The sequence below is a fragment of the Artemia franciscana genome, unplaced genomic scaffold, assembly GCF_032884065.1.
Source record: "Artemia franciscana unplaced genomic scaffold, ASM3288406v1 PGA_scaffold_73, whole genome shotgun sequence".
Taxonomy (NCBI): domain Eukaryota; kingdom Metazoa; phylum Arthropoda; class Branchiopoda; order Anostraca; family Artemiidae; genus Artemia; species Artemia franciscana.
Window position 1 is genome coordinate 260357 of NW_027062708.1, and position 27633 is coordinate 287989.

Consider the following 27633-nt stretch of genomic DNA (forward strand, 5'->3'; position numbering starts at 1 on the left):
TCTGTATATACATTCGTTTTTTTAGTTTTGTTTTTCTCCTTTATTTTTCATTTTTTTCCTTTTTTATTTTTTTTCTTTTTTAGTTTTTTTTTAGTTTTTTAGCTTTTTTAGTTTTTTTATTAGTTTTTAATTTTTTTTTTCTTTTTAGTTTTTTTGTAGTTTTTACCTTTTTTTTAGTTTTTTTAGTTTTTTTTACTTATGTCCTGGTCGTCATTTATACTCCCTGTGTCCCGGTCGTCATTTGTGTCCCGGTGCTTTGTTGATTGCTAATCGAACATTCCTTTTGTCCCGGTCGCTTTCTCTTTGAGTGTCGTCATTTATATTCCCTATGTGCCGGTGTCCCGGTCGTCATTTGTGTCCCGATGTCCCGGTCTGTAATTTCGTCAGTTGAAAACATGACGTCAGTCAACACAGAAACATGACGTCACCTGATCCACAGACAGACAGACAGACAACTTATTTTATATATATATAGATAGATAGATTGAGTATACCCTCTCAATTTATTAACAATCCAGTACAATATACACTATTTTAATAAGTGAGCAATAATTGTCTATGTATGTATGTGCTCTAAAACGGATCCATATTTTTTCGGGAAAATTGGTGGAAAATTATATATTCACATAAAAATTATCTAGAGAGGTCAAAAGTCTGAAAAAATTTATTAAGAGTCTCAATTTTGGTTTATGAAAATGACGTCATGTACTATCTAAGTACATCATATAAGCATTTCTTATGACTGCATATATGGCATCATATAATCATTTTCTTGTACGATATCATGCATAGCATAAATAATATTGTTGAGTTTCCAATGCAACAGTTATATATATTATATAATGTCTGTTGGAAGGCCCCAAAACGAAAATTTGTATTTACAGTTACTATAAATGATGATTCTTTGGAACCAACACCTAATATCAAACGTGATAAGGTGTAAAATTTGACAACCTGGACCATCAATTGCGACAACACCAATATGGACAGGTAAAACAAAGGCCATTGCTAAATTTCCTGAAGTAATGAAAATCCAAAAACGTGTCAAAAATGAAACTGAAGAGCAAAGACACAGGTGGTTAGAAGATATGCGAAAACGACAATTAGAGCGTGCTAAAAACGAAAGAAAGAGCAAAGACACACTAGACAAAGACAAAGCGAGTCATAAATGAAAACGAAGAGCAAAAACCCACACGGCTAGAAGAAAAGCAACATCGTGTCAAATATAAAAATAAAGAGCAAAGACACACACGGTTAGGAGACATGCAAAGCCAAGCATGTGAGCAAGTCAAAAATGAAAATGAAGAGCAAAGACACACGCTGTTAGAAGACATGCGACGCCAAACATGAAATTGAGTCAACAAAAATCATCGTGGACAGCGATAATCAAAACAATTAAAAATTAAAAATGATAGCGATGATGATTGGGTTTCAGATTTTGCCATGGATAAGGTCATCAATGCCTACCATACCTTTGTTAAAAAGACAAAGGTATTTCGACGATATGTATTTCATACGGACGAAAGATATGCCGAGCTAAAATTAAACAGACCAATTGAAAATGTTAGCAATGACGATGGGGTTTTGGATTATAACATGGATAAGATGATCAATGCCTGCCATACCTTAAAATCAAAAATATGGACTAGATAAATCATTGGAAGAAAAAGAAGTTTTTGTCCCACCACCTGAACAATTAAAAGAAACCAAGATTCGGTGATATAACTTTCATAATGAAAAAAATATAAGCAAAGGCAAAAGAAGAAGATTTTGTCCTAACACCTGAACAATTAAAAGAAACAAAGGTGGTCATCAATAATTTCCATATATTTGAAAATCAAAAATCTGGACTAGATAAATCGTTGTAAGAAAAATAAATTTTTGTCCCACCACCAGAACAATTAAAAGAAGTAGAGGTTCGGCAATATGTATTTCATAATGACAAAACACAAGCCGAGGTAAAAGTTAAAGGTACAATTTAAAAAGGTGTAATTTTACAAAGGCACCACTTCTAATTTAAGGTCCATTTGGGTGTCATGACATCAAAAATGGCTAAAATTGTTTGTGTTTTGAAGACAACCGATTCTGAGAATCTTTGTATAGAAGCTGCCGTGCGGCGAGTGCCGGGACCGCGCGGTGAAGCCACTGGGCTCCCAGTACTTACTATTTATGCCGTTTGGCTTCATCTTCCAGATATTCGGCAGTTTTATCCATGGCCTCTACTTCACACTTTCTAAATTCGTATCTTATTACAGTCTCAACTTTCTTTACATTCATTTTATTTTCACATGATCTATCACTTAAATAATTATTGTACAAACTCCTCTTTCTCTATATTAAACATAAAGAATTTTAATTAGTATTCCTAGTTGTGTTTCTAACCTTCTGCTAATTTCAAATAATTGTTGTACAACCCCTCCTCCTCTATATTAAACACAAAGAATTTTAATTAATATTCCTAGTTGTGTTTCTAACTTTCTTCTTAAAGGTACTGTCAGCGACTTCACTAATTTCACGCCGGTATACAGTGTCAAGTATACAATGCTATCAACCTTTACATTTCTTAATACCTTTTCAAGCTGCATGCGTTTATACACTCTAAAATTTCTATTAGTTAACTTAATCTTAGTGCCTAACGTGTTTTTTGGGGGGCAGAAATGTGTGGATTTGCGATGAAAAGTTTAAAACGTTGTGGATATTTTTACAGTTGACATTGTGAACAGTTATTTCAAACAGAAACCAGAAGCTATTAGAAAACGAGATTTAAGAAAAAAAGTAAACAAAAAGAGTGATGGTTGGATATTATGATTTAAACTTAATTTTGGACGTTACAATAGTAACAATGGGGGGATACGCTTCCTAGGGATTATTACGTTCTAAGGATTGTACAAGTTCACAGTAAAAATGAAACCTGATTGTTTGAATTGGTTAAGTAGAAACTTACACAGCCATATTTATTTTTAAAACACAGGAAAAAATCGAGAATTCAGTTTCTATTGAAGGATATTTCCATTTCCAGTTAGTAGTAGTGGTTGGTCAACAGGAACAGGGACTGCCCTCCATCAGGATATTTAAATTTCATTTACATTAGCCAAGAGGAGCTTAATTTGTATGAAAGGTTTACCTAGCAACCAAATCCGGTCATGAACCTTCACTAGCAACTAGATTACCTGTACTACAGAAGATACATTATTTACTAATACCCACTGGTACATACTAAATATTCTCTAATTTCATCTCATGATAACCTCATAATTACATCAGTAGTTAATATTTTTTAAACCCATGACAATTCTATGAATAATTTTTTTTATTCGGGTTGAATCGAACTGGTTTACATTTTTATATTTTCTACACAGAATGAATATAAAGCAGGATTTTAAATGTATTTTATTAAAATACGCCAAGAAAAGAATTTTTATGTCATTTAATATAAAAAAAGTAAATAAATAGAAAAAAATGAAAAAAAATGTCACTACAAATACTGTTTTTCTATACAAAAATACTCACGAGTAACATATATATATACAATTTTCATTTTCTATTTCAAAAATATCACATGTGAAATCCTTTTGCTATTGGCGTGAAAAAATTACCGTGTTGTATTCTTTTTGAATGTTCACTTTTTTTATTGACTGTGGAACATGAAGAAATTGACTGTTATCACTCTGAAGTAGGTTGTATTATTTTTGATTATGATAAAAGCTTGTGGAGTACTACATTACGCCATATGAATTCTTCTGTAAATATATAATATTGTATGTACCATTATTTCGATAGGAATAGTTCATTGACTTACTTTATTATTTTCCCAATATTTTATACGGCCGCTCCCGTGGATCTCTATGGCTGGTCGTGGACAGCAGATTGTTTATTTTCTGTTTTGATAAATATTATTTGTACACTTGGAGGATAAACAGTTACATCATATTTTACAAAACAGTGGAGATGAAATATTCCAAGAAATGTGTGCATATGATAAAGTTATCGTTGCGTTGAATGATGAAAAAGAAATATATTTGAACATTAAAATAAGTAATAATGTGGATATTATTGGAATTGCGCCAACTTTCTGGTATTAGCATTCAAATGAAAGCAAAGGGATAAAGAAAGGCCCACCGCTGCACCAATATCATAAAACTAATCTTATCTATGTGCCGAAACTGTAATTTATTAAATTTGGAGATGTAAGAAAATGAATTTTCAGAGTTATATGTAATACTAGTGGGCTCAAAGGGGTATATTAGAATCTGAGATGTTTTAACAGGACTTCAACCAAAGTTAAAGAGGGATGAGCTTGATTTTTTCCAAACAGACAAGCAAACAGCCGCTCGGAAACACAGGCACAAAGTTAGAGAGGAAGAGATAGAAACAAAAACATATACAAAACCCAGAGACACATACACAAATACACAAAGACAAACAGAGAGACCAGCAAACACCCACTCACACATACATGCACGGAGAGTGAGAGAGAGAGAAAGAGAGAGAGAGAGAGAGAGAGAGAGAGAGAGAGAGAGAGAGAGAGAGAGAAAGAGAAAGAGAGAAAGAGAGAGAGAAAACATACTGACACATAACGTCAGACAGACAAATAAAGACAGACACAGAGAGAGAGAGAGAGAAAAGAGAGAAACACATAAAACAGACAGAGTCGGACACACAAAGACAGACATAGAGACAAGCAAACACCCAGGAAGACACACAGGCAAAGATAGAGAAATACAAGCAAAGGAATGCACAGACGCACAGACACAGAGAGATAGATAGAGACAAAAAGACATACAAATACACAGCGTCAACCACACAAAAATAGACACAGAGACAAGCAAACACTTTCTCAGACAGACCTGAACAGTGAGAGAGAGTGACAAGGAAACACCCGATCAGACACATAGGCAAAAAGAGGGAGAGAGAGAGAGAAAGAGAGAGAGAGAGAGAGGGAGAGAGAGAGAGAAAGAAAGAGAGAGACGGGCAAAAACACATACAAAGACACAGAGTCAGACTTACAAACATAGAAAAATACACAGGCGTAGAGAGAGAGAGAGAAAGAGAACATATACAAACACGCAGAGTCAGACATACATACACACATGGACTGACACAGAGACAAGCAAACATCCACTCAGGCACACAGGCAAAGAGAGAGACACACACAACACGTACAAACACACAGAGTCGGACACACAAACATGCAAAGGCGGACACAGAGACAATCAAACACCAGTGAAGACGTACAGACACAGAGAGAGAGAGAAATATACCAGCAAACGACTGCAAAGACATACAGAAGAATCGCCCAAAATTTTCAACCCCTTTGCAAATTTCGTACAGGAATTCTGTCAATTGCTTCCGCGTAAAATTTTCCCATGGAATTTCATCCCTGGAAACCTCCATCTCCATAGAAAATTCTGTTCATGGAATATCTCCCCCTCGAAGAAAATTCCTTCTCCCAGAAAATGATTTTGCATCCAAATAAATACTATTTATAAACATTGGGCAAATTTCATAAGTTACAGCCACTTTCCCCTTGGTTTTCTGTGGCTCATGTAATTGTCAGATTAATGGTTGTTTGTCCTTTCTACAATGTTGAACAAAATTGCTATCTCAAAATGTTTGTTTGGATGACTTTGGAGAAAAAGGGGTGTTATTTTAGGGCTAGTTGTCCTTCAATAATTTTGGTCACTTAAAAAGGGTGCTAGAACTTTTAATTTTCTTTCCGTCGAGCCCTCTCCTGGTTTTCTGGGACCATTGTTTTGATAGAGCCATCCCTGAAAAAATCCTTAATCATTCTTCTGGCAAAAAATTCCAGATTTCAAATTTTACAGATGGATGCTTGAAACTTGTACAGTAGGTTTCTCTTATGCGCTGAATCTGAGGGTGTAATTTTCCTTCGGATTCCTTGACTTTTTAGAGGTGGTCCCCCCGACAAAATAAAGAAAATTTTCTCAGGCTCGTGGCTTTTGATGGGTATCAATAAACATAGTGAATTTTATAGCATAAAAAGCCAATTTTTTTATATATCTAATGTCATCCCGCTTTTTATAATTTTAGTTGGGCCGATTTGCACCCTATTTACCGTTCTTTACCTCAATCTGTTTGAAAATGATCATATTTAATGTCCTTGGTTCTTAGACCCAATAACATCTCAATCGCTGGTATAAATTTTTATTTTTAGGTTGCTCGAATATCTCCTACAGTTCGGAGGCACAAAGCCAGCCAGAGTCACTTACGCCTTCGTGTGCTCCCAAATGAATATCCGAAGAAATCATATCCAGTTTATACACAAATGCCCATGAAAAAAATTTCACAGACACGGTGGCGAAGAAGAAAAAGACAGATTCTTTCAACTGTTATATATCTTGTACCTATTAAAGGTGGAATGTTCAAATACTGTATTGACCTGGAAGGTGAGATACCTTTAAAATACATCAAGTTTTTTACTTCCTATCAGTTCATTTGAAGTTCTTTTTGGTTAAAGAAAATCCAATTATGCAAATCTAACGTATATCTTAACTCCATTTTGGTGTAAAAGAATGCAGATCGGAATGCAAATAAAAGTAATGCAGATCGGACATACTTTTCTTCGTGGAGTAAATTTTGTTCGATAAACTTCTGTTGATAGTGTTAATTTCTGTCTAAATTGCTGTTCATGGTGTAAATTTGTTCCATAAAATTGCAAATTGGATCTTTTGGTGTCCAATTAATGGGACATGTAGCACCATTATGATGAATGTCCCAGTTGATAGGATATTTATTACTCTTTCCAAATATAATGGTCAATATTGTGACAATTCATCTCGTATCCCCCTGAAGGAGTTAGGCATATCCCTAAGCTATTTACAGAGCTAAGAGAAAACATAATAATGTACAAAATTTTACTTTAAATATGAAGTTATCAGAGACAACACTGGCAACGCTAAAGCGTTGCCTATAGTAAAGGCCATACGGCTCCAATGTTTTATTATTAATTTTTTTCCCCAGAGGCACTCCATATGGAAGGGGTCGTTGCAGAAACTTTGGAGGGGACTCAATTGATTGGAAATTTAAAGTTATAGTTCCCTTTTTAAGAGTCAAAAGTCAACGGAAAGCAACTAGCCCCCCTCCAACGCCGTTTTTGAAAAATACATTTGATAAAAATTTTAGATAGCTATTTTGTTGAAAAATAGCCCAAAGAACATATAACAAAACTCCGGTATGGACACGACTCCCCCAGGACCTGGGGGCAGGCGATATAAGTTATGCCTGGGGTCATACAGAGTTTTTATGGAAAGAATGCTTGTATTAACTTCAGAGAGGGCTCATTTGTTTGGAATTTGAAAGTTCTGGTTCACGTTTTAAGAGTCCAAAGAGATTGGAGAGCAAATAGCCTCACAGCCCCCTCCTTCTCCACGTCCTTTTTCCTCAAACCCTTCCGATAAGATCTTTGAGATAGCCGTTTTTTCAATAATTCAAAGATCATGTAACGAAAAATCTGAGGCCGACACAACCTCCAGGGCCCGGGGGCATGCGTTGTAAGTTATACCGTGGGGGCATATATGCTTTAGAGAGGGCTCATTGATTGAAAGTTGAAAGTTCTAGTTCAGTCTTTGAGAATCAAAAGAGATTGGAATTTCTCCAGCAAAAAGTCTCCCTCCCCCAAGGAAAAATCCTCCAGACACTTCCCACTCCACTGATAATTCGGCCAGAATATTCCCCTGGAACGTAAGTCGGCAAACAGAAAGTAAGACAAATAAAAAGAATTTCGCATAAGAATTCTGCAGAATTCCTTCAGCTCAATTGTTTTGAGAAAACTCACCCCAGGAAACTTCCATCCCCATTGAAAAGCCTTCCGGTGGAACTGACCTCCAGCAGACCCCCTCCCCATGAAAAATGTCTGAATACTCCCCACTAGTAAATACTATACGTAAACAATGGGTAACTTTTACAACTTACTGGCCCTTCCTCATGGTCTGTGGGAGGGAGGGATCATGTTGTCACCAAAGGCAGGTCTACCTATTAGACCCTTTAGCTGTGTTGATCAGAATAGCTATCTAACAAATTTGATTGGACGAATTTGGGAGAAAGGGGTATTGTAGGGGAGAGGCTATTTGCCCTTAAATTTGTTTTGGTCACTTCAAAAGGACCATAAAACTTTTAATTTCCCTTTGAATGAACCATCTCCTGATAATCTTGAACCATTGGTTCAATACCATCACCCCTGAAAAAAAACACATATTCTTGATCTTATTTCTTGCAAAAAATACAAAATATTTTTTCAGATGGGAGGTTGGAACCTCTACACTGATACACAGACTACTCTGATACGCAAAATCTGGTGGCGTGATTTTCATTAAGATTCGTTGATTTTCTTTTTCAAAAGTCGGGCAAATTTTTTCAGACTCGTAGCTTTTAATGGGTGAAACTAAACTGAATGGATCGTATATATTTAGAATCAAACAGTTCGTGGTAACGAACTGTAGTAAGGAGCGACCCGGCTCAAAAGTAACCAATACTCTAAAAACAGAATTTTGATACCAATAGAATTGGTATTCAAATCAAACCAAATAAAAAGAATTGCATTTTAATGCTGATTTTAAATATATTAAATAAAAAAAAACTAATTTTTTTAGCTGAAAGTAAGGAGCGACATTAAAACTTAAAACGAACAGAAATTACTCCGTATATAAAATGGGTTGTCCCCTCCGCAATCCCTCGCTCTTTACGCTAAAGCTTTTAAATTGTTTTAAAAAGTAGAATTGTGGCAAAAAGTCAAACTTTAGCGTAAAGAGCGAGGGATTGCGGAGGGGACAACCCATTTTATATACGGAGTAATTTCTGTTCGTTTTAAGTTTTAATGTCGCTCCTTACTTTCAGCTAAAAAAATTAGTTTTTTTTATTTAATTACTGAACGTTTTCGAATTAATGCATGTTTGGTTTTGGCTCTCCGCACATAAATTATTAAAATGAAATTTGTACATTAATTCTTTTTTTGGCTAAATGGCTTTCTCTTAGTTCAGATCAGACGATTTTGAGAAATAAGGGGTGGAGAAGGAGGCCTAGTTGCCCTCCAATTTTTCGGTTGCTTAAAAAGCCAACTAGAACTTTCAATTTTTAACGAACGTTTTTATTAGTAAAAAATATACGTAACTTATAAATTAGCAACTTAAATAACAAACTTTCATAATCATATATTTTTATTATGCATACAAGGAGGTTTGCATCGTCGTTAATACCTCGCTCTTTACACTAAATCTTAAGTTTTGTCCCAATTCTTTAAGAATGACCCCTGAATCAGAAAGGCCGTAGAATAAATAGTTGAAATTACTAAAAATACTTTAGCATAAAGAGTGAGGTATTTATCTCCTCCTAAATACCTTGTTCTTTATGATAAAGTATTTTTAGAACCCCTCATATGCGTAATAATCTCTGTTCGTTTTAAATTTCAATGCTACTCCTTCCTTTCATTTGAAAAAACGTTTTCATGTTTTTTTTCATTGTTTTCTTATAGTAATGCTAGAAAATCATGCGCCCTTTTCCTTGAATTTTTCTTCCCCCATGACAGATTCCTCCAAGGAAAGATCCTCCAACATAGCCCCCTCCCCTCAGCCCCACCCCCCAAACAAAATAAAATCCCCCTGAAAACGTCTGTACACTTCCCAATAACCATTACTATATGTAAACACTGGTCAAAGTTTGTAACTTGCAGCCCCTCCCCCAGGGATTGTGGGGAAGTAAATCATCCCCAAATACATAGTTATTATGGTTTTCGACTATGCTGAACAAAATGGCTATATCAAAATTTTGATCCGTTGAATTTGGTAAAAAAATGAGCGTGGGAGGGGGCCTAGATGCCCTCTAATCTTTTTGGTCACTTAAAAAGGGCACTAGAACTCATCATTTCCGTTAGAATGAGTCCTCTTGTGACATTCTAGGACCAATTGGTTACGATGACCCCTGGGAAAAAGAAAAAAAAAACAAACAAACAAACAAATAAACACGTACCCGTGATTTGTCTTCTGGCAAAAAACTTCTTTTGCCAAAAACTTCTTGAAACTTCTATAGTAGGGTTCTCTGATACGCTGAATTTGATGGTGTGATTTTCGTTAAGATTTTATGACTTTTAGGGGGTGTTTTCCCCTATTTTCTTAAATAAGGCAAATTTTCTCAGGCTCGTAACTTTTGATGGATAAAACTAAACTTGTTGAAACTTATATATTTAAAATCAGCATTAAAATGCGATTCTTTTGATGTAGCTATTGATATCAATATTCAATTTTTTAGAGTTATGGTTACTATTGAGCCGGGTCGCTCCTTACTACAGTTCGTTACAACGAACTGTTTGATAGGTCTCATCAAGTTTAGTCTTACCTATCAAAAGTTACGAGCCTGAGAAAATTTGCCTTATTTCAGAAAATAGGGGGGAAACATCCCCTAAAAGTCATAGAATTTTAACGAAAATCATATCATCAGATTCAGCGTATTAGAGAACCTTATTGTAAAAGTTTCAAGCTCCTATCTATAAAAATGTGGAATTTTGTATTTTTTGCCAGAAGACAGATCACGGATCTGGGTTTTTTTCAGGGGTGATCGTATCGTCCCAGTAGTCCTAGAATTTTTCGAGAGGGCTCATTCGAACGGAAATGAAAAGCTGTGGTGCTGTTTTTAAGTGACCAACAAATTGGAGGGCACCTAGGCCACCTCCCACGCTCATCTTTTTCCCAAAGTTGTGGGATCAAAATTCTAAGATAGCCATTTTATTCAGCATAGTCGAAAAACCTTATAACTATGTCTTTGGGGAAGACTTACTCCCCTATATTCCCCGTGGGAGGGGCTGCAAATTACAAAATTTGACCAGTGTTTGCATATAGTATGGTTATTGGGAAGTGTACCGACGTTTTCAGGGGGATTTTTTGGTTCGGAGGATGGGTTAAGAAAAGGGGGTTATGTTGGGGAAACTTTCCATGGAGGAATTTTTCATGGGGGTTGAAAATTTTCATGAAGGGGGCGAAGCATTTTCTAGCATTATTTAAAGAAAATAATGAAAAAATGAAAAAATAAGTATGAAAAAGTTTTTTCAACTGAAAGTAAGGAACAGCATTAAAACTTTAAACGACAGAAAATACCACGCATTAAGGGGTTCACCTCCTCGTGATACCTTACTCTTTACACTAAAGTATTTCTAGTAATGTCAACTATTTATTTTACGGCCTTTGTGTTTCAGGGATCACTTTTAAGGAATTAGGACAAATTTTAAGCTTTAGTGTAAAGAGCGAGGTATTGACGAGTGTGCATACCCCCTCATATATGTAATCAAAAAATACAAATATAGAAGTTCATTACGTAAGCTAATTCGTAAGTTACGTATATCTTTTACTAATGAAAACGTTCGTAAAAAACTAAAAGCTTTAGTTGCCTTTTTAAGTAACCAATTAATTGGAGGGCAATCTTGCCTCCTCCCCCACTCCTTTTTCCTCAAAATCGTTCGATCAAAACTATGAGAAAGCCATTTAGCCAAAAAAATAATCATTCAAATTTCGTTTTAATTATTCATCTGCGGAAAGCCGAAATCAAAACATGGATTACCTCAAAAACGTTCAGAAATTAAATCAAAAAACGAGTTTTTTTAACTGAAAGTAAGGAGCGACATTAAAACTTAAAACGAACAGAAATTACCCCGTATATGAAAGGGGCTGTTCCCTCCTCAACTCCATGCTCTTTGCACTAAAGTTTTTAGAGTTGAGAGGAAGAGTCAAACTTTAGCGCAAAGAGCGAGGCGTCGAGGAGGGAACAGCCCCTTTCATATACGGGGCAATTTCTGTTCGTTTTAATGTCGCTCCTTACTTTCAGTTAAAAAAGCTTGTTTTTTATTTAATCAACATAATAAGCCAATTCTTTTGATGTATCAATTGATATGAAAATTCAGTTTTTCAAAGTTTCGGTTACTTTTGGGCCGAGTCGCTCCTTACTTACAGTTCCTTACCACAAACTGATTGATAATGATAATCCTAGCATGGGGAAACATCACTTTTACCCAACTGGAAGACAAGGAAGGGACGTAAATCATCCCAGTGGTAGGAAATATGTTGATGATATGCAAGCTTTGTGCATGCTACCTCAAGCCAAAATGCTTGGGGGTGTAGACAGTAAATTTTTTTATTTCTGATGTTGTTTCTCGACTTGATGTATTTAATCAATAATTCTTCTTATACGTCTGCTTAATATTATAAGTGCAACATTAATGTAATCTGAGTGGCGATTTTTTCATTTAAGATACCAAAAAACTTACGGGAAAGGTGTAAGTTTGCCCCACCACCCCTTATTTTTTAGGAAACAACTTATCCTAACTTCTTGTCATGTAGCGTTAATTTTACTGATTTCAGACATCGACTAATATAAAAGATATCGACACAAATAGGTTCTTTTCCCCCCTCTTTTCCTTTTCATCCACTTTAAAAAAGTCAATGCTAGAAGGGAAGGAGAGATTATTATACAATACATTTTTTCAAGCCTAGGGTCAATTTGAAAAGTACATTAAGTTTTTCACTTTAAATTGTTTTTAGAACATGCATTAAATTGTTTTTAGGCCAAAATTGGTACAACCAATTAATTGGTTCAACCAAAACTGAAAATGGGCACTGAGTTTTCTACTACGCTTGACTCGATGTGATCATCTTTGGTAAAAAAAAAGAGAAGCCAAAACCGAAAAACAAACAAAAAAAGCGAAAATCCATGACCATCCATCTTAGGAAAAAAAGTTAGTTGCGAAGCTTCGTTTTTTGGGGTTGAAACCCCCAGGTATCTCACATATGTTAAATTTAACGACATAATTGTCGCAAGGATTTCATAACTTATTTGGTGGGTATTTTCTCGCTTTTTCTAAACTTGTGCAAAAATTTTTTTTTGGTAAAAATAACGCTGTATAGGTAGCTGTAGCATATTTGGAAGCAGCATAAGATACCCTTTTTAATAGTCGAAAGTGATTGGAGGGGAACTATCCCCCCTCCCACATCCACCATTTCCCAAGCATATCCAATCAAAATTATGAGATAGCCATTTCGTTCAACGTAAGATAAAGGTCCGGAAATGATGTCTTTCAGGATGACAACCCCCCCCCCCCCCAGAGTCCTCATGGCAAGATTTGTAATTTATGCCCTGTGAAGTAAGGTATATATAGAAAGGGTGATCGTATAAACTTCGGAGGAGGGCTCATTGGATGGATTGGTAGTCAGAAGTTCTAGTAATATTTTTAAGATTTAGAGTGATCAAAGGGTGGTTACCCCCCCCCCCCCACCGCACACCTCGTACCTTCCCTAAATTCATTTGAAAAAATTTTGAGATGGCCATTTGTTGTCTTAGGAACTTCGAAAAGAGCTCATTCGATTGGCAATTGAAAGATCTAGTTTCCTTTTTAATAGGTGGAATCGATTGTAGGGCAACTAGCCCCTCTCCCACGCCCACCATTTCCACACAAACATCCAATCAAGATTTTCAGATAAGTTTGTTCAACGTAATTTAAAGGTCCAGAAGATATTTCTTTGCGATTATATAACATGTCTTTGCGATTATATTTGCGAAAATAGTCGAAAGCAATTGGAGGGCAACTAGCCCCCCTCCCATGCCCACCATTTCCAAATCCACATCCAATCAAAATTTTCAGATAGTTTGTTCAACGTAATGGAAAGGTCCAGAAAATATGTCTTTGAGGATGACAATTCCTCCCCCTAAAGCCCTTAGGGAAATGGTTGTAAGTTATGCCCTGGGAGCATATAAGGTATATATATAGAGGATGATCGTATAAAATTCGGAGGGGACCAATTGGATTGATAATCAGAATTCCTAGTGCCCTTTTTAAGATTCAGTCATCAGAAGGTGGATACTCCCCCCTCCCTGACACCACGTGTTTTCCTGAAATCCATCTGATAGAAATTTTGAGATGGCTATCTGTTGTCTTAGAAGCTTCGAAAAAGGCTCATCTGATTGGAAATCGAAAGAGCTATGTTTAATAGTCAAAATTAATTGGAGGGCAATTAACCCCCTCCAACGCCCACTATTTTCCCACACATGCAATCAAAACATTGAGATAGCCATTTTGTTTAACATACCAAATTACATAGGGATGTATAATTGGCGGTGAAGTCGTGAATAATAAATTTTGTTTGTCCAAGCATGACAATAGCATAGCTTAAGCATAAGGTATCATTTCATAACAACAGTAATGTAAACCATCTCATAGTCAAAATAGCAACGGTGATTTATTTGTCAAAGTCTCTCTTTAACTAGAAAGAAGATTTGTTTCCAAGGAAGTTATAATGCATGTTCTAAAAACAATTTAAACTGAAAAATTAATGTACTTTTCAAATTGACCCTAGGCTTGAAAAAATTTATTGTTTAATAAGCTCTCCTTCCTTTCTAGCATTGACCTATTTAAAGTGGATGAAAAGAAAAAGAGGGGAAAAAAGAACCTATTCGTTTCGATACATTTTATATTAGTCGATGTCTGCAATCAGTAAAATTAACGCTACATGACAAGAAGCTAGGATAAGTTTTTTCCTAAAAAATAAGGGGTGGTGGGGCAAACTTATACCTTTCCCATAAGTTTTTTGTATCTTAAATGAAAAAATCTCCAATCTTTAGATTTTGAAAATTATATTCTGTCTCTATCTTTGTTTAAAAAAAGAGACAAAAATATTCTCCTCCCCCTCTTGTACTTTGTTAATTGGCATCTGAGAATGAAAATGCTAAAATTGAAGTCTCTAAGTCTGCCTTTTATAGCTGACAAATCTTAAAATCTTAAAAGGTTAGATTGAACTACTCTAGGGGGCTTCAAGCTTCTTTGTTTCGAAAATTAAGTAAAAAGTATAAGAATATATTGCAAAATTGAAGAAAGTTTTTTTGAAATTTACGAGGGTAGTTGGGTCTCAAGTCCCCTCAGTCTGTATATTAGTGTTTGCTGGATTGTACATAAAGTGTCAATTTAATCAACAATTTTGTATAAATAAAGCTTCAGTGCAGTAGCATTATGGTTAACTGTTCGTTAGAAAAACAAGTTCAAATTTAAAAAAAGGTTACCAGTAGTTCAAAGCAAGCTTATCATGTATATTTATTTTCTAAAACAAGCTATTTTTTGTTTTTCACTGATGAATCACTTTCCCAAAGATTTATACTCCATTAACTTGAATTCTGTCAGTTTGAGTGCTTTCATCTGTAGTTTCTGCCGGGAAATCGAGGGGAAATAGTCACATGTTGATTATTTCTTCACAAAAGCAATTTTCACCCGAAAACAAATAGGCTATGTATTCAATATTCTACCTTTTTCTGATGGAAAAAAGCCTGAAATCAGGCTCAAACATGTGAGCCTGAAATTGGGTTTTTGATGTTTTACCAAAAGAGTTAACCGGATAACGTTTCCCATATTGCCGGATCTTAAATATGAATTACTTTTAATTTCCTATTAATCTTGTTAATATGTTGAATTTCAGAATATCCTAAAATAGTTGATGCTACAGTCAAGATTTATGTAATATTCTCAGATACAATTTTTGGAATCCCACTTTTCCATTTTTCGGAATTTAGCTAAAATCAGCCGATCAGGGAGCTCTAATATCAATCTAAAAGCTTAAATCGGTTTGTTTAAAAACAAAAATTTTCTGGATGAAGAAATAAAGCTTATTATTTATATTCAGTTTTTTCTTTCATTTTTAGGAAAAAGGTATGGTGAAAGAGAGTATATTCATTTTTATGGCACTTGGTACTAACCAAGTGACATATAGCAATCGCAAATTCTGTCGGTCTGTCGGTCCCAGTTTTGCTACTTTAGGCACTTCCAGGTAAGCTAAGACGATGAAATTTGGCAGACGTATCAGGGACCTGACCATATTAAATCAGAAATAGTCGTTTTCTTGATTTGACCATCTGGAGGGGAGTAGAGGGCCGGTTAATTCGGAAAAAATAGAAAAAATGAAGTATTTTTAACTTACGGTTGATCAGAGATTTTAGTAAAATTTGATATTTGGAAGGATATCGTGTCTCAGAACTCTTATTTTAAATCCCAACCGGATCTGGTGACATTGGGGGGAGTTGGGAGGGGGAAACCTACAATCTTGGAAAACACTAGGAGGGATAGTGGAGGGATCGGGATGAAACTTGGTGGGAAAATAAGCACAAGTCCTAGATACATGATTGACATAACCGGAACGGATCCGCTCTCTTTGGGGTAGTTGGGGGGAGGGCTAATTCTGAAAAATTAGAAAAAATGACGTATTTTTAGCTTACGAACTGGTGATCTGATCTCAATGAAATTTATATTTAGAAGGGTATCGTGTCTCAAAGCTCTTATTATAAATCCCGCCCGGATCTGGTGACATTGGGGGGAGTCTGGGTGGGACCTAAAATCACGGAAAACGCTTATAGTGGAGGAATGGGGATGAAAGTTGGTGGGAAAAATGAGCAGAAGTCTTATATACGTGATTGACATAATTGGAACGGGGGGGGGGGGTTAATTCTGAAAAATTAGAAAAAATTACGTATTTTTGAATTACGATGGAGTCATCGGATCTTCATGAAACTTCAAATTTAGAAGAACCTGGTACCTCAGATCTCTTATTTTAAATCTCAGCCGGATCCAGCGTCATTGGGGGGAGGGGAATCTTAGAAAATCCTTAAAACGGAGAGATCAGGATGCAACTGGATGGAAAGAATAACAACAAGTCTAAGATACGTAACTGACATAATCGTTCCGCATCCACTCTCTTTCGTGGAGTTTGGGGTGGGGGGTAATTCGGAAAAATTAGGTATTTGCAACTTACGAACGGGTGATCAGATCTTAATGAAATTTGATATTTAGAAGGATCTTGTGCTTTAAAGCTCTTCTTTTAAATCCCGACCAGATCTGTTGACATTTGGGGGAGTCGGAGGGGGAAATTGGAAATCTTGGAAAACGCTTAGAGGAGAAGAACCGGGATGAAGCTTGGTGAATAGAATAAGCAAATGTCGTAGATGCGTGATTGACGTAACCGTACTAGATTCGCTCTCTTTGAGGGAGTTGGGGGGAGGGTTTCAGTGCTTTGGCGAGTTTGGTGCTTCTGGACGTGCTAGGACGATGAAAATTGGTAGGCGTGTCAGGCAGCTCTACAAATGGACTTGATAAAGTCGTTTTCCCAGATTCGACCATCTTGGGGGGGGGCTAAAGGGAGAGGAAAAATTAGAAAAAATGAGGTATTTATAACTTACGAGTGGGTGATCAGATCTTAATGAATTTTGATATTTAGAAGGACATCGTGACTAAGAGCTCTTATTTTAAATCCGGACCGGCATTAAGCCTTTGATTTTCCCTTTAAATCAATCTATTTATTCTTAGAATTTTGTTAGAGCTCATACCATATGAGCGCTTGGCTCTTAGCTCTTCTGGCCTCGTCATATGTGCCAAATGAGCTCTTAGCTCTTTTTGATTTCAATAGATTGATAATTGGTTGAGAGTAAAAGGATTGCAGCCGTCTTGCCATCTTTATCGGGCTCTTTGTTGCCTTCCCTTGACGATTGTTGTAAATGATGTCAATTAATAGTAGTTTATAAATAAATTAGTCAGTCAGTGATTCAGAGAAAAAAACAATGATTTAATTTTAATCAGTATATTAATCAGTAAATTAATCAGTAAAATATTAATCAGTAATATTAATCAGTAAAATGATACATCTAAGTGTAAAAGCGAAAAAAAAATTATTAACGCAATTTAATATCTCTGTTCGGGATTTTGCTTTAAACTCGGCAAAAAAAACAACGACAATTGTAACAAAATGGTCTTATGTGTGTTTTGTGTATATAATCTAAACATTAACCTTTGCGCTATTTACTAACCTAGTCAAAAATATTAAACAATTTAGATAATATTTTAGAACAAGAGATAATTCTAAAGGGCAATGAAAAAGTATGAACAAGCTCATTCGTTTAAAAATAAAAACACAAGTTTCTAAAAAGTGCAATTTTGACATGAGCTATAGCCATGATAGTAAAAAAAAAATTGACAAATAAACTATGTTTGTCATGCTTAATAAGAAAATAAAATGAAAAACATTCCATATAAATCCACAAAACATATCCTTTCAATGGGAAACGTCATTAGTGTGAATGACAAGGCTTGAGTGTCATTGAGGTAAAATCAAAGGGTGTGATCATGAGAAGAGAAGTAGTATAATGATGTATTTGACAATCCAGTTTTACTCTTTTGAAAGCTTGACATTTTTGCTTCAGTTCTCGAAGATTAATATGATACATCGTATGTTAGGAAAAAAAAACAAGTAAGGAAAGAAAAATTAAATAACTAAGGTTTCTGTTACTAGTAAACTGCCCTTCACTCAAACTGCCTTATCTGTATTTTATCGACGTTATCGACTAATTGATGTGTTTATTTAGACCATTGTTAGGGGAAACAGTCGTGGATCTGCTTCAGAGCAACACAAATAAGATGGCGGTATTGTATGTATTAATAAAAAAAAATTCTCCAAAAACAAAATTTTTAATGAAAAATAAAGGCCGTATTAATCTTAAGAGGAAGAGGAATAAAAAAAACCCAAACGACCGAATATTACTGTTGAAGAATACATGAAACCCAAAACAAACAGAAATTAAATAAACAGTTATAGCAAAAAAACAGGTACTGAAATAAATGAACAAATCAATCATAAAACGAGTGCAGCTTAAATAAGCAAGTCAAGCTTAAAACGAACAGAAATATTTGACTATTGAAGTATAAATGAAAGCCAAAACGAACAGGAATTTAATAAACAATCATAGCAAGCAAACATACAATAGGTACTAATATAAATGATTAAATAAATCGTGAAACGAGTAAAACCTAAACTTGGAAATCAAGTTTGAAACGAACAAAGATCACAACAAGATTTAGGGGTTTGCCTCATTCTCTCATTGTAAAAGTCTAAATCATGCTGCTTCATTTGTGCTGCTTCATTTGACACAAACTATATGTGTCTCTGAACAGTCTTGTAAAGTGTAAATAAAATTAAACTGAATATTCGGTATACAATGATATTAATTGTTGAAAGATTCTCAGTTCAAGATTTTATTTCACTATAATTTTTACTTTCATTTTCAATGCTGCAATAACTGGAAAAGAAAATATTTGTAATATAATTCGTTTTCAGTGAAGTGCCAAAGACGCAGTAGGCTTTAGACTTCTAAAGGTAAGAAAGGGGACAGTATCCAAACTCTTGTTTCTAGGGGAATTGTTTTTGTATTGAACACTCTTGGATTGAACTATTAAAATTAAACTGATTGTTTGACATATGATGATATTAATTGATTAAAGTTCACCAGTTCAAAATTTAATTTTACTTTAATTTTTATATTTTTTGTCAGTGTTATATAATAAGTACAAAAGAAAATATTTTTAATTTAATTCGTTTTCAGTAAAGTACAGTATAAGTTCCGATTTCCAATCTCATGAGGCCCCTCCAAAGTTTATACGACAACCCCTTCCTTAGGAAGTTCCTCTGGGGAAAAAATAAAATATTGGAGCCCTGTGGCCTTAAGTTTGGTTGGAGGCTTGTTGCCATGGGTTCACTTTTGGCTTTTAAAAAGGGAAACAGAACTTTTAAATTTTTAATCATTTGAGTTCCTTCCGAAGTTCATACGACCACCTCTTTCATAAGAGCCTCATGCCCCCAGGGCATAAGTTACAACTCTTCCTCAAGGCTCTGGGGGAGGGGTTATATTGAACCCGATTTTTTTTTTATCTGGTTTTTGGACTATTTCAAACAAAATGGCTATCTCAAAATTTTGATTGGATGTATTTGGGGAAAAAGGAATGTGTTGGGGGGGAGGGTGAATTCTAGTTGCCCACCGATCACTTTTGGATTCTTAAATAGGGCAATAAATATTCTGATTTATTATTGAATGAGTCCCCTTCAAAGCTTGTAGGACCATCCCTTCCATAAAACCGTATATGCCTCAAGGGCATAATTTACAAAACTTGCCCCCAGTTTCTGGGGGGCTGTTCTATCCCCAGATTTTTGTTATATAATATTTGATCTGTTATTAGCAAAAATGCTATGTAAACAATTTGATCAGACGTATTTGGGGAAGAGAGGGTTTGGGTGGGAGCTAGTTGCCACTTGATCACTTTTGACTCTCAAAAAGGGAGTTAAAACTTTTAATTTCTAATCATTTGAGTCCCCTCTGATTTTTTAAGAACGATTCCTAAATCACAAAGGCCATTTAATTAGAACAATAAGAAGCTGTTCTAAAAATACCAAAAGCACTTTTGCGTGAAGAACGAGGTGTTGAAGAGGGGGCAACCCCTAGTTGTCTTTTGGAATGAACAGCTTATTAGTGTGTGAATTTTTACGGATGAAAGGCGTTGTCAAACAAAAGTGATTGGTTTAACTTATTAATTTCTATGGTTTAACATGGCAACACACGAAAATATGGTATTGTCGTAATTATGGCGTACGTTAAACATAGCTTGGTGCCACAGCAATGTTTAATTTGTTCTATCGGTTGATGCTTTTAGTGCTATTAAGTTTGACCTCCTGCTTATCTTTCCTTAAAAATAGAATAATAAACAAATAAAAGTTTAATCTAGTTACCGCAAGCTGGTTCTGTAAAAAGATAGTTCCGAATTATCAAATTAGTAAAACTAGTTCTGAAAAGTGTTTACAAAACAGTTCTTTATTTTGTTCTAACGATTCATTTTGTTATTTCTATTCATTGTAGTAACTACTATATATACACATATATTCTTTAAAAAAATAATAATGAGAAAAAAAATACTAAGCTTGGTACAACTGACTAATTCTAGAAGAAATCTAGTTTTGAGTCATCAAAGCTAGTTTTGTCATTCGTCATTGTCTTGTTTCTTACGAGAAAAGCTATTCACCTCTAAAACTGCTTGATGAGCATATAATGGCCAGAGAGATTATTTTCTAAAATTAATCTCTTGGGAATTCTGGGAACAATCTTCTGTAAGCATTAGTCTGTTAATGACAATAAAGCCAAGATAAGTTTATATAATATTTCCTTTCTGGAAAATCAGAAAGAATAAATGGGTGAATGTTATTTATTAAGAAGAAGAAATACAAAACAAGTCAACTTCCCCAACATTGAACATAGCTCGTTCAGTGGCGTCAAATCACGATTATGCAAAGCGGGGGGAGGGACAAGCATTTGTTTTCAACTTTTTAATGAATACACAAAAGAAGTATTTTTCAAAATCCAGGTTGACATTTTGCTCTTTTTCGATTTTTTTATTGAAAATACCGAAAAGAGCTATCTTAAAAAACATTAAACAACAAAAACGGCGTTTTAAGTAGTATTATAATACCTAGAGAACAAAAATGTAAATTAATAGTTGCTAAAAATGAAAAAACTAGACCATCAAATGAGAAAAGATCAAGAGGGTGACCTGAGAAATGTAAATTTATGGGGGAAAAAAGAATAAACTAGACCATCAAATGGGACAAGACCAGTCCGAGCAGCTAGGATAAAGGGCATTGAAGATGTGTATTTTACAGCGATGAAATATGCGGTTATAAGATAAGCGACAGTGAGAATTGCAAGCGACAGTTAGACTCAGCACGTGTCGAGATGAATATGAAGAATAAAATTTGCGCAGCTAGAAGAAAAGCGACGGGACAATCAGAACGAATCCAAAATTAAATTGAAATAGAAATATTGCATTAGAAGAACAACGCCAATGCTACCTTTGACACGAAAAAACTGGGGCGCAAAACCCTGCACAAACCTATAAGCACCCAGTAAACTACGCAAGTGTTAATTAAAAGTCATTGGGACACTTCAGGGCTGTATGTATTCTCTGTGGAGTCCTCTATTTTCCACTATACAAAAGGTTAGATGAAAATATGAAAAAAGGGTGACGATGTAAATCACCCTGCTGGTTAAGTGGGATAACAGCCTCGGTTAGAAGACAAGCGACAATGGGAATCAATATATAAAAGCCTGTCGCGTAGCCATACTTGGGACCGGCGATGCTGCCGGTTTCCTCGTTCAGAATTCTCCTGGTCAAAACTTTCGATGAACAATAGTTTTAATGAATGAGTTCTTAATTACATTTTTACTACAGAATTATCGGTGGACAAAGAGGAATATTTTTATTCACATGGATGGAAATTCTGCGTGACATTTGATCCTCTACATGGCTGAAGCCATTGCGACGTCTGCAACAGTGTTCTCTGATGTTTGAATACGGCTCATTGTATACACATGATTGAATACATTGAAACATTGCATACAAATAAGAAAAGGGAAATAATACCATTTAAAATACCTGAAATTAAACCTCCTAGTAGCACCTGCTATCCTCATAAAAAAACTTTCTGGTGAGGCTTACGATACCCCCTCACCTTTTTCACACCCGTGCCAGTAGGCATACGAACGTAACAATTGATGTCACACATAAGAAATTGTTGTAGCAAGAGGGGTACAATTACCTCCTCCCCTCTATCACCAATAAACAAGACTTAGAGCAAACATTTATTCGAGTGGCATTAGATATCAGTCTCCACCCCCCTCCTTTTCCCAAAACCCATTCTGTATCTATCTGATGGCTTCTGGGAGTTAGGATAATTAGGCATTAAAATTTAACTTTTGAGGCATATCCCTTCCCTCCCCCACGTGGAAAATGGCCCACCCATACTAATTTATAAAAGCTGATGTATACTTGCACATGCCTCTATTCGATTAAACATAAAAAAAATCTTTGAACTGAAAGTAAGGAGCAATTTTAAACCTATAACGAGTAATTATTCCGTATTGAGGAGGACTGTCCCTTCTTCAACCTTCACTATTTACGCTAAAGCCTTAAAGTTCTTTAAAGATACTTTTCATTTAAATTCAATGGCCCATTTGTTTGAGCAGTCTTTCTTAAAGAACTGTGGCAATAAGTCAAACTTAAGCGTTAAGAGTGAGGGATGAGGAGAAAACAGACTCCTTCATATACGGAATAATTCATGTTGGTTAAGATTTCATTTTGCTCGCTTTTCCAAACCATGACAGGAAATTCTTTTTTATCCCCCATCCCCGTGTAAAACTTCACCTGGAAAATTTTCTCCTCACGGGAAATTATCCTCATTGACAATCCCCCTCCGTTCAAAGTTTCAATTTCAATTAAAACCGAACAGGGATGAATAAAAAAAAATCTGCAAAAGTTGTTTTTTTAGAAAAGTAAAGAGCTACATCAAACCAAAGATGAGAAGAAACAAAGTAAAATAATTTTTGAGCTACCATAAATCACTACCCTAATCACTATCAATAAAACTACCAGTGCTAAGAAAATGGGAAGGAAAACAAGTCATATCAAAATCAACTTATCAACATATCAAAATCCACAAAATCAACAAAATCAACTTTTCGAAGTACACTATACCGAAACAAAAAAAAAATTACTTTTTTTTAGCGCTAGCAGCTTAGCAGAAGCCTTTGCCGAACATATCTGATTTGTTCTCTAGTTGTTTTTTTTTATTATTATTTTTTTTCTCATTAGCAGAATCTCTCCTTCATGTGAACTCTGGATCAGTTTTATCTTTATTTGTGTATTCCTCGTTTATTGTTAGAACTTCATATATAACAAGTGAGGTAATAAAACGAATTTCCTACATTTCAATGAATGTCCAGTAAAAACAAATAAAACATGTTATGAATTTTTGGAGGGTGCAACACTTCATTTCCTATCATTGTTATTGCTTTTTAATCTCACATCCTTTCCTCTCAGTGATAATAACATATTTAAGTCCAGAAATTAAGTGTGTATTTGTCTACCACCTTCTCGCACCAACAAACAAATTTAATCTTAAATTTAAGCAGTTTGCCCAGATGCTTTCCAGCGTACCTTTCTACAATAACTACCCCTTCCAGTCTGGCACCAAAATATTTGTAAGGATCTGAGCCAGTTAGCCTGGCTGGCCACGGACTGGGAAACAGCTCTTCACAATGATCTTAATTCTTAGTTTTGGTACTTTTATTATCAGCATTTTATATGTCAGTAAAGCATATTGATTTTAATCTGTCTACTAAAGAGATTTTTCTAAAGCTAGAAACTATTTTAGCATGAGAAGGGCATCCGCTTTTGTATTTCCTCTGCTTCATTATTTTCTCAGACATTGAAGAGCAGGGAGAGGTATTCTTATCTTGTCATTTAGAGATTAAATTCAGATTTAAATGATGCGGTTATAGACGTACAGAGATTTTCAGACTATCAGAATTTATAAGAAAATCAACAACGCAATTTATTCTGCAAGTGCCGTTCATTCTGCACAATGCAAGTGCTGTAGAGAGATTTTCTGACTATCACATTAAAGAAGATACAAGAAAAATAACAATGCAATTTATTCTGCAAGTGCCGTTCATTCTGCACAATGCAAGCGCTGTAGAGAGATTTTCTGACCATCACATTAAAGAAGATACAAGAAAAACAACAATGCAATTTATTCTGCAAGTGCCGTTCATACTGCACAATGCAAGTGCTGTAGAGAGATTTTCTGACTATCACATTAAAGAAGATACAAGAAAAACAACAATGCAATTTATTCTGCAATTGCCGTTCATTCTGCGCAATGCAAGTGCTGTAGAGAGATTTTCTGACTATCACATTAAAGAAGATACAAGAAAAACAACAATGCAATTTATTCTGCAAGTGCCGGTCATTCTGCACAATGCAAGTGCTGTAGAGAGGTTTTCTGACTATCACATTAAAGAAGATACAAGAAAAACAACAATGCAATTTATTCTGCAAGTGCCGTTCATTCTGCACAATGCAAGTGCTGTAGAGAGATTTTCTGACTATCACATTAAAGAAGATATTAGAAAATAAACAATGCAATTCGTTCTGATAAAAATAACAATGGTAACATTAAAAACTGTATAGCAATTAACATCTTAATGACAAGAATGATCCTAAATATTTTATAGTTCTTTATACTTATATGAAATGTTCTAATATGTTAATAGTTCTTTCCACTGTTTCTATCCCTTGGTAATCACTTTTATTCATAGATGCCACTTGAGTTCATCTTGGTAGGCCAACACTGCAAAAAACTATCCTGTAATGACTTTTTGTATCCATACTCGGAACTCTTGTTCAGTAGACAGAGTGCAAGCCTATGGGTGGTTGGATGACTTTTATGGCAACATAATTTTTTTTCTGCCATGTTCTCGACTTCTGTATGGAAAGACAAGAACTTGGTTTCTGCAAGGGGTCGCATTTTTTGTAATTTTGCTTTTACGTTGCCTATGAATCCTTTAGTTCCGACAAGATCACTGTCCTTTTGTTGAAGTGACTCTACCAAGGGTTCCATAATAGCTGAAAACAAATTCATGCAGGCCAGTCCGACAAACATGTCTGATTTCTTAATGTGTAGATAAGAGAGAGAGAGAGAGAGAGAGAGAGAGAGAGAGAGAGAGAGAGAGAGAGAGAGAGAGAGAGAGAGAGAGAGAGAGAGAGAGAGTGAGAGATAAGAGAGAGTGGGAGATAAGAGAGAGAGAGAAAGATAAGAATGAGGATTTTTTATGCCATTTTTTCAGCTATGTCTAACAGAATAGTCAAAAACGTCTAAATTTAGTTATTTTCTTCACGCTAAGCACAATACCAGTATCCTCAACAACTTGGTCAGTAAAGTAAAAAAGCTGAGAAAATTCACCTGTCTTGATAAGTAAATGTCAAATTCAGATCTCATCTATTGTATCTGGTTTGTAAAGTAGAGCCATCGAGCTCTGCACCGGATTTATCCTTAAGCCATTTGGAGCAATGATTGAAAAACTGAGACTCAGAGGTGGCACAATTTTCTGATTGTTTATGATGATCCTTCACAATCGTAATCAGTACCTTGGCTTTTGTTTTTGTCTACAAAAGAAAACCAATGGCAAGATGATCGTTCTTTTTTCAAACAGAATCGAGCTAACTCGTCAAAACAAGAAAAGAAGGAAAAAAGACGCATTGCCGTTCAAAGCTATTAAGGCTAACACACTGCAAAGTTGATTCAGTTTCATGTCATTGCTTTATCAATTCCTGAGGACAGACACCTATGAACCGTAGTCCCATAATTCTATTTGTGGTTTTACCCACTGCACTATCAAGTATATAGGGCAAATATTAAGAATAATATAGATTTTGCATTCATCAAATCCGATAGATCACTGTTTTTGATCCATGAAAAAAATTATATTAAATCATAAAATACGACGTCTTATCTAGCCATCATGCATATGCAGAGGAAAAGCAGACTAATAATCTGTGATATTGAACCTGTTCGATTCAGTATCGCAGGTGTAAAACCTTTTTGCAATGTAGACCAGTCAAATGCTGACGCAAAGTAATTTGAACTTATAAACTGTTGAACTAAACTGTGTTAAACTGTCTAAGCAATCCCTGTTCTCACTTCTAAAAAGTATATTGATAAAGACTGGCAAAACATTAAATATTGGACTAAGGCAAAAATCGGGTTGGCACAAAATCATCTATATGAACTAACCCAAAGAGTTTAAATCACTTACAAAAGTGGAAACTGGCACTACTATCGACAAAAAACCTCAACACCATCTAGCAGTTGGCTACACTTGAGGAAAATGATTACAAAGCTTGAAAAAAACGCTAAGTGCCGTCAAACACTAAACGACATTGATGGTTTCTTTTGCCTAACCATAGACCGGAATATTCGTAGAAAATATTGTGAATTCTAGGCCAATAAGAAACTTGAAGTTTCAGAAAAAGTTAATTTATTCTTAAGAAGGAGTTATGTTTTCTTGCAAAACAAAGAAAAAAGAAGCTCGCGTTTTTTCTCTTTATAGTTAATGTAAGACCTTGTTTTAAATTTTTAATCTAATGCTTTCATTATGCTTATTCTGTTTTATTATGCAACGGACTGATTAAATTTTGTTTTTTATTCTTAAGTTTTGTTTTTTGGTGTTCAACAGATTGGTTGGATTTTGACTTTGTTACATCTGTTATATCGATTTAACGTGATACAATTCACTATCCTAACTTAAAGCTACAGCCTAGTCTTGCCATCTTAGTTTCTTCATGACGCAGTACATGCATATATATATATATAAATATATATATATATGTATACATATATATATATATATATATATATATATATATATATATATATATATATATATATATATATATATATATATATATATATATATATATATATATATATATATATATATATATATATATATATATATATATATATATATATATATATATATATATATATATATATATATATATATATATATATATATGGTGAGGGCGCTTCGCGCCCCCCCCCCCAAGCCCCCGCGTGCGTAAGTCGTTACACACCATATTAGTTACGCGCCATTGTAGTTGTGTCCCTGTGTCCCACCATATATATATATATATATATATATATATATATATATATATATATATATATATATATATATATATATATGTTTTTAACTACGTAAAACTTGCGAATATACAACATTCTTCGCTGTCCCATTGTCAGTGCAAATAGATTGTCAGGTTTACCGACTCTTGAACATGCACCATATAATTGTCCATGGGAAAAACAATCCGTATTCAGATCTATACCTCATTATTCTAATGATTGCCCTTGAGCTTTGTTGATGGTGATTGCTCTTCGAACATTCCCT

The 27633-nt window shown here is 34.9% G+C and overlaps 1 protein-coding gene across 7 annotated transcripts in view; it reads left to right on the top strand.

Moving 5' to 3' along the window:
* The window catches only part of LOC136042157 (uncharacterized), a 276004-nt gene that overhangs the window by 206564 nt on the left and 41807 nt on the right, over positions 1–27633 (top strand). For all 7 annotated transcript variants that reach the window (XM_065727077.1, XM_065727078.1, XM_065727076.1 and 4 more), the window contains one exon: positions 6176–6407. In XM_065727077.1, coding sequence (XP_065583149.1) covers positions 6176–6407 — 232 coding nt within the window. The remainder of the gene's footprint in view (positions 1–6175; positions 6408–27633) is intronic.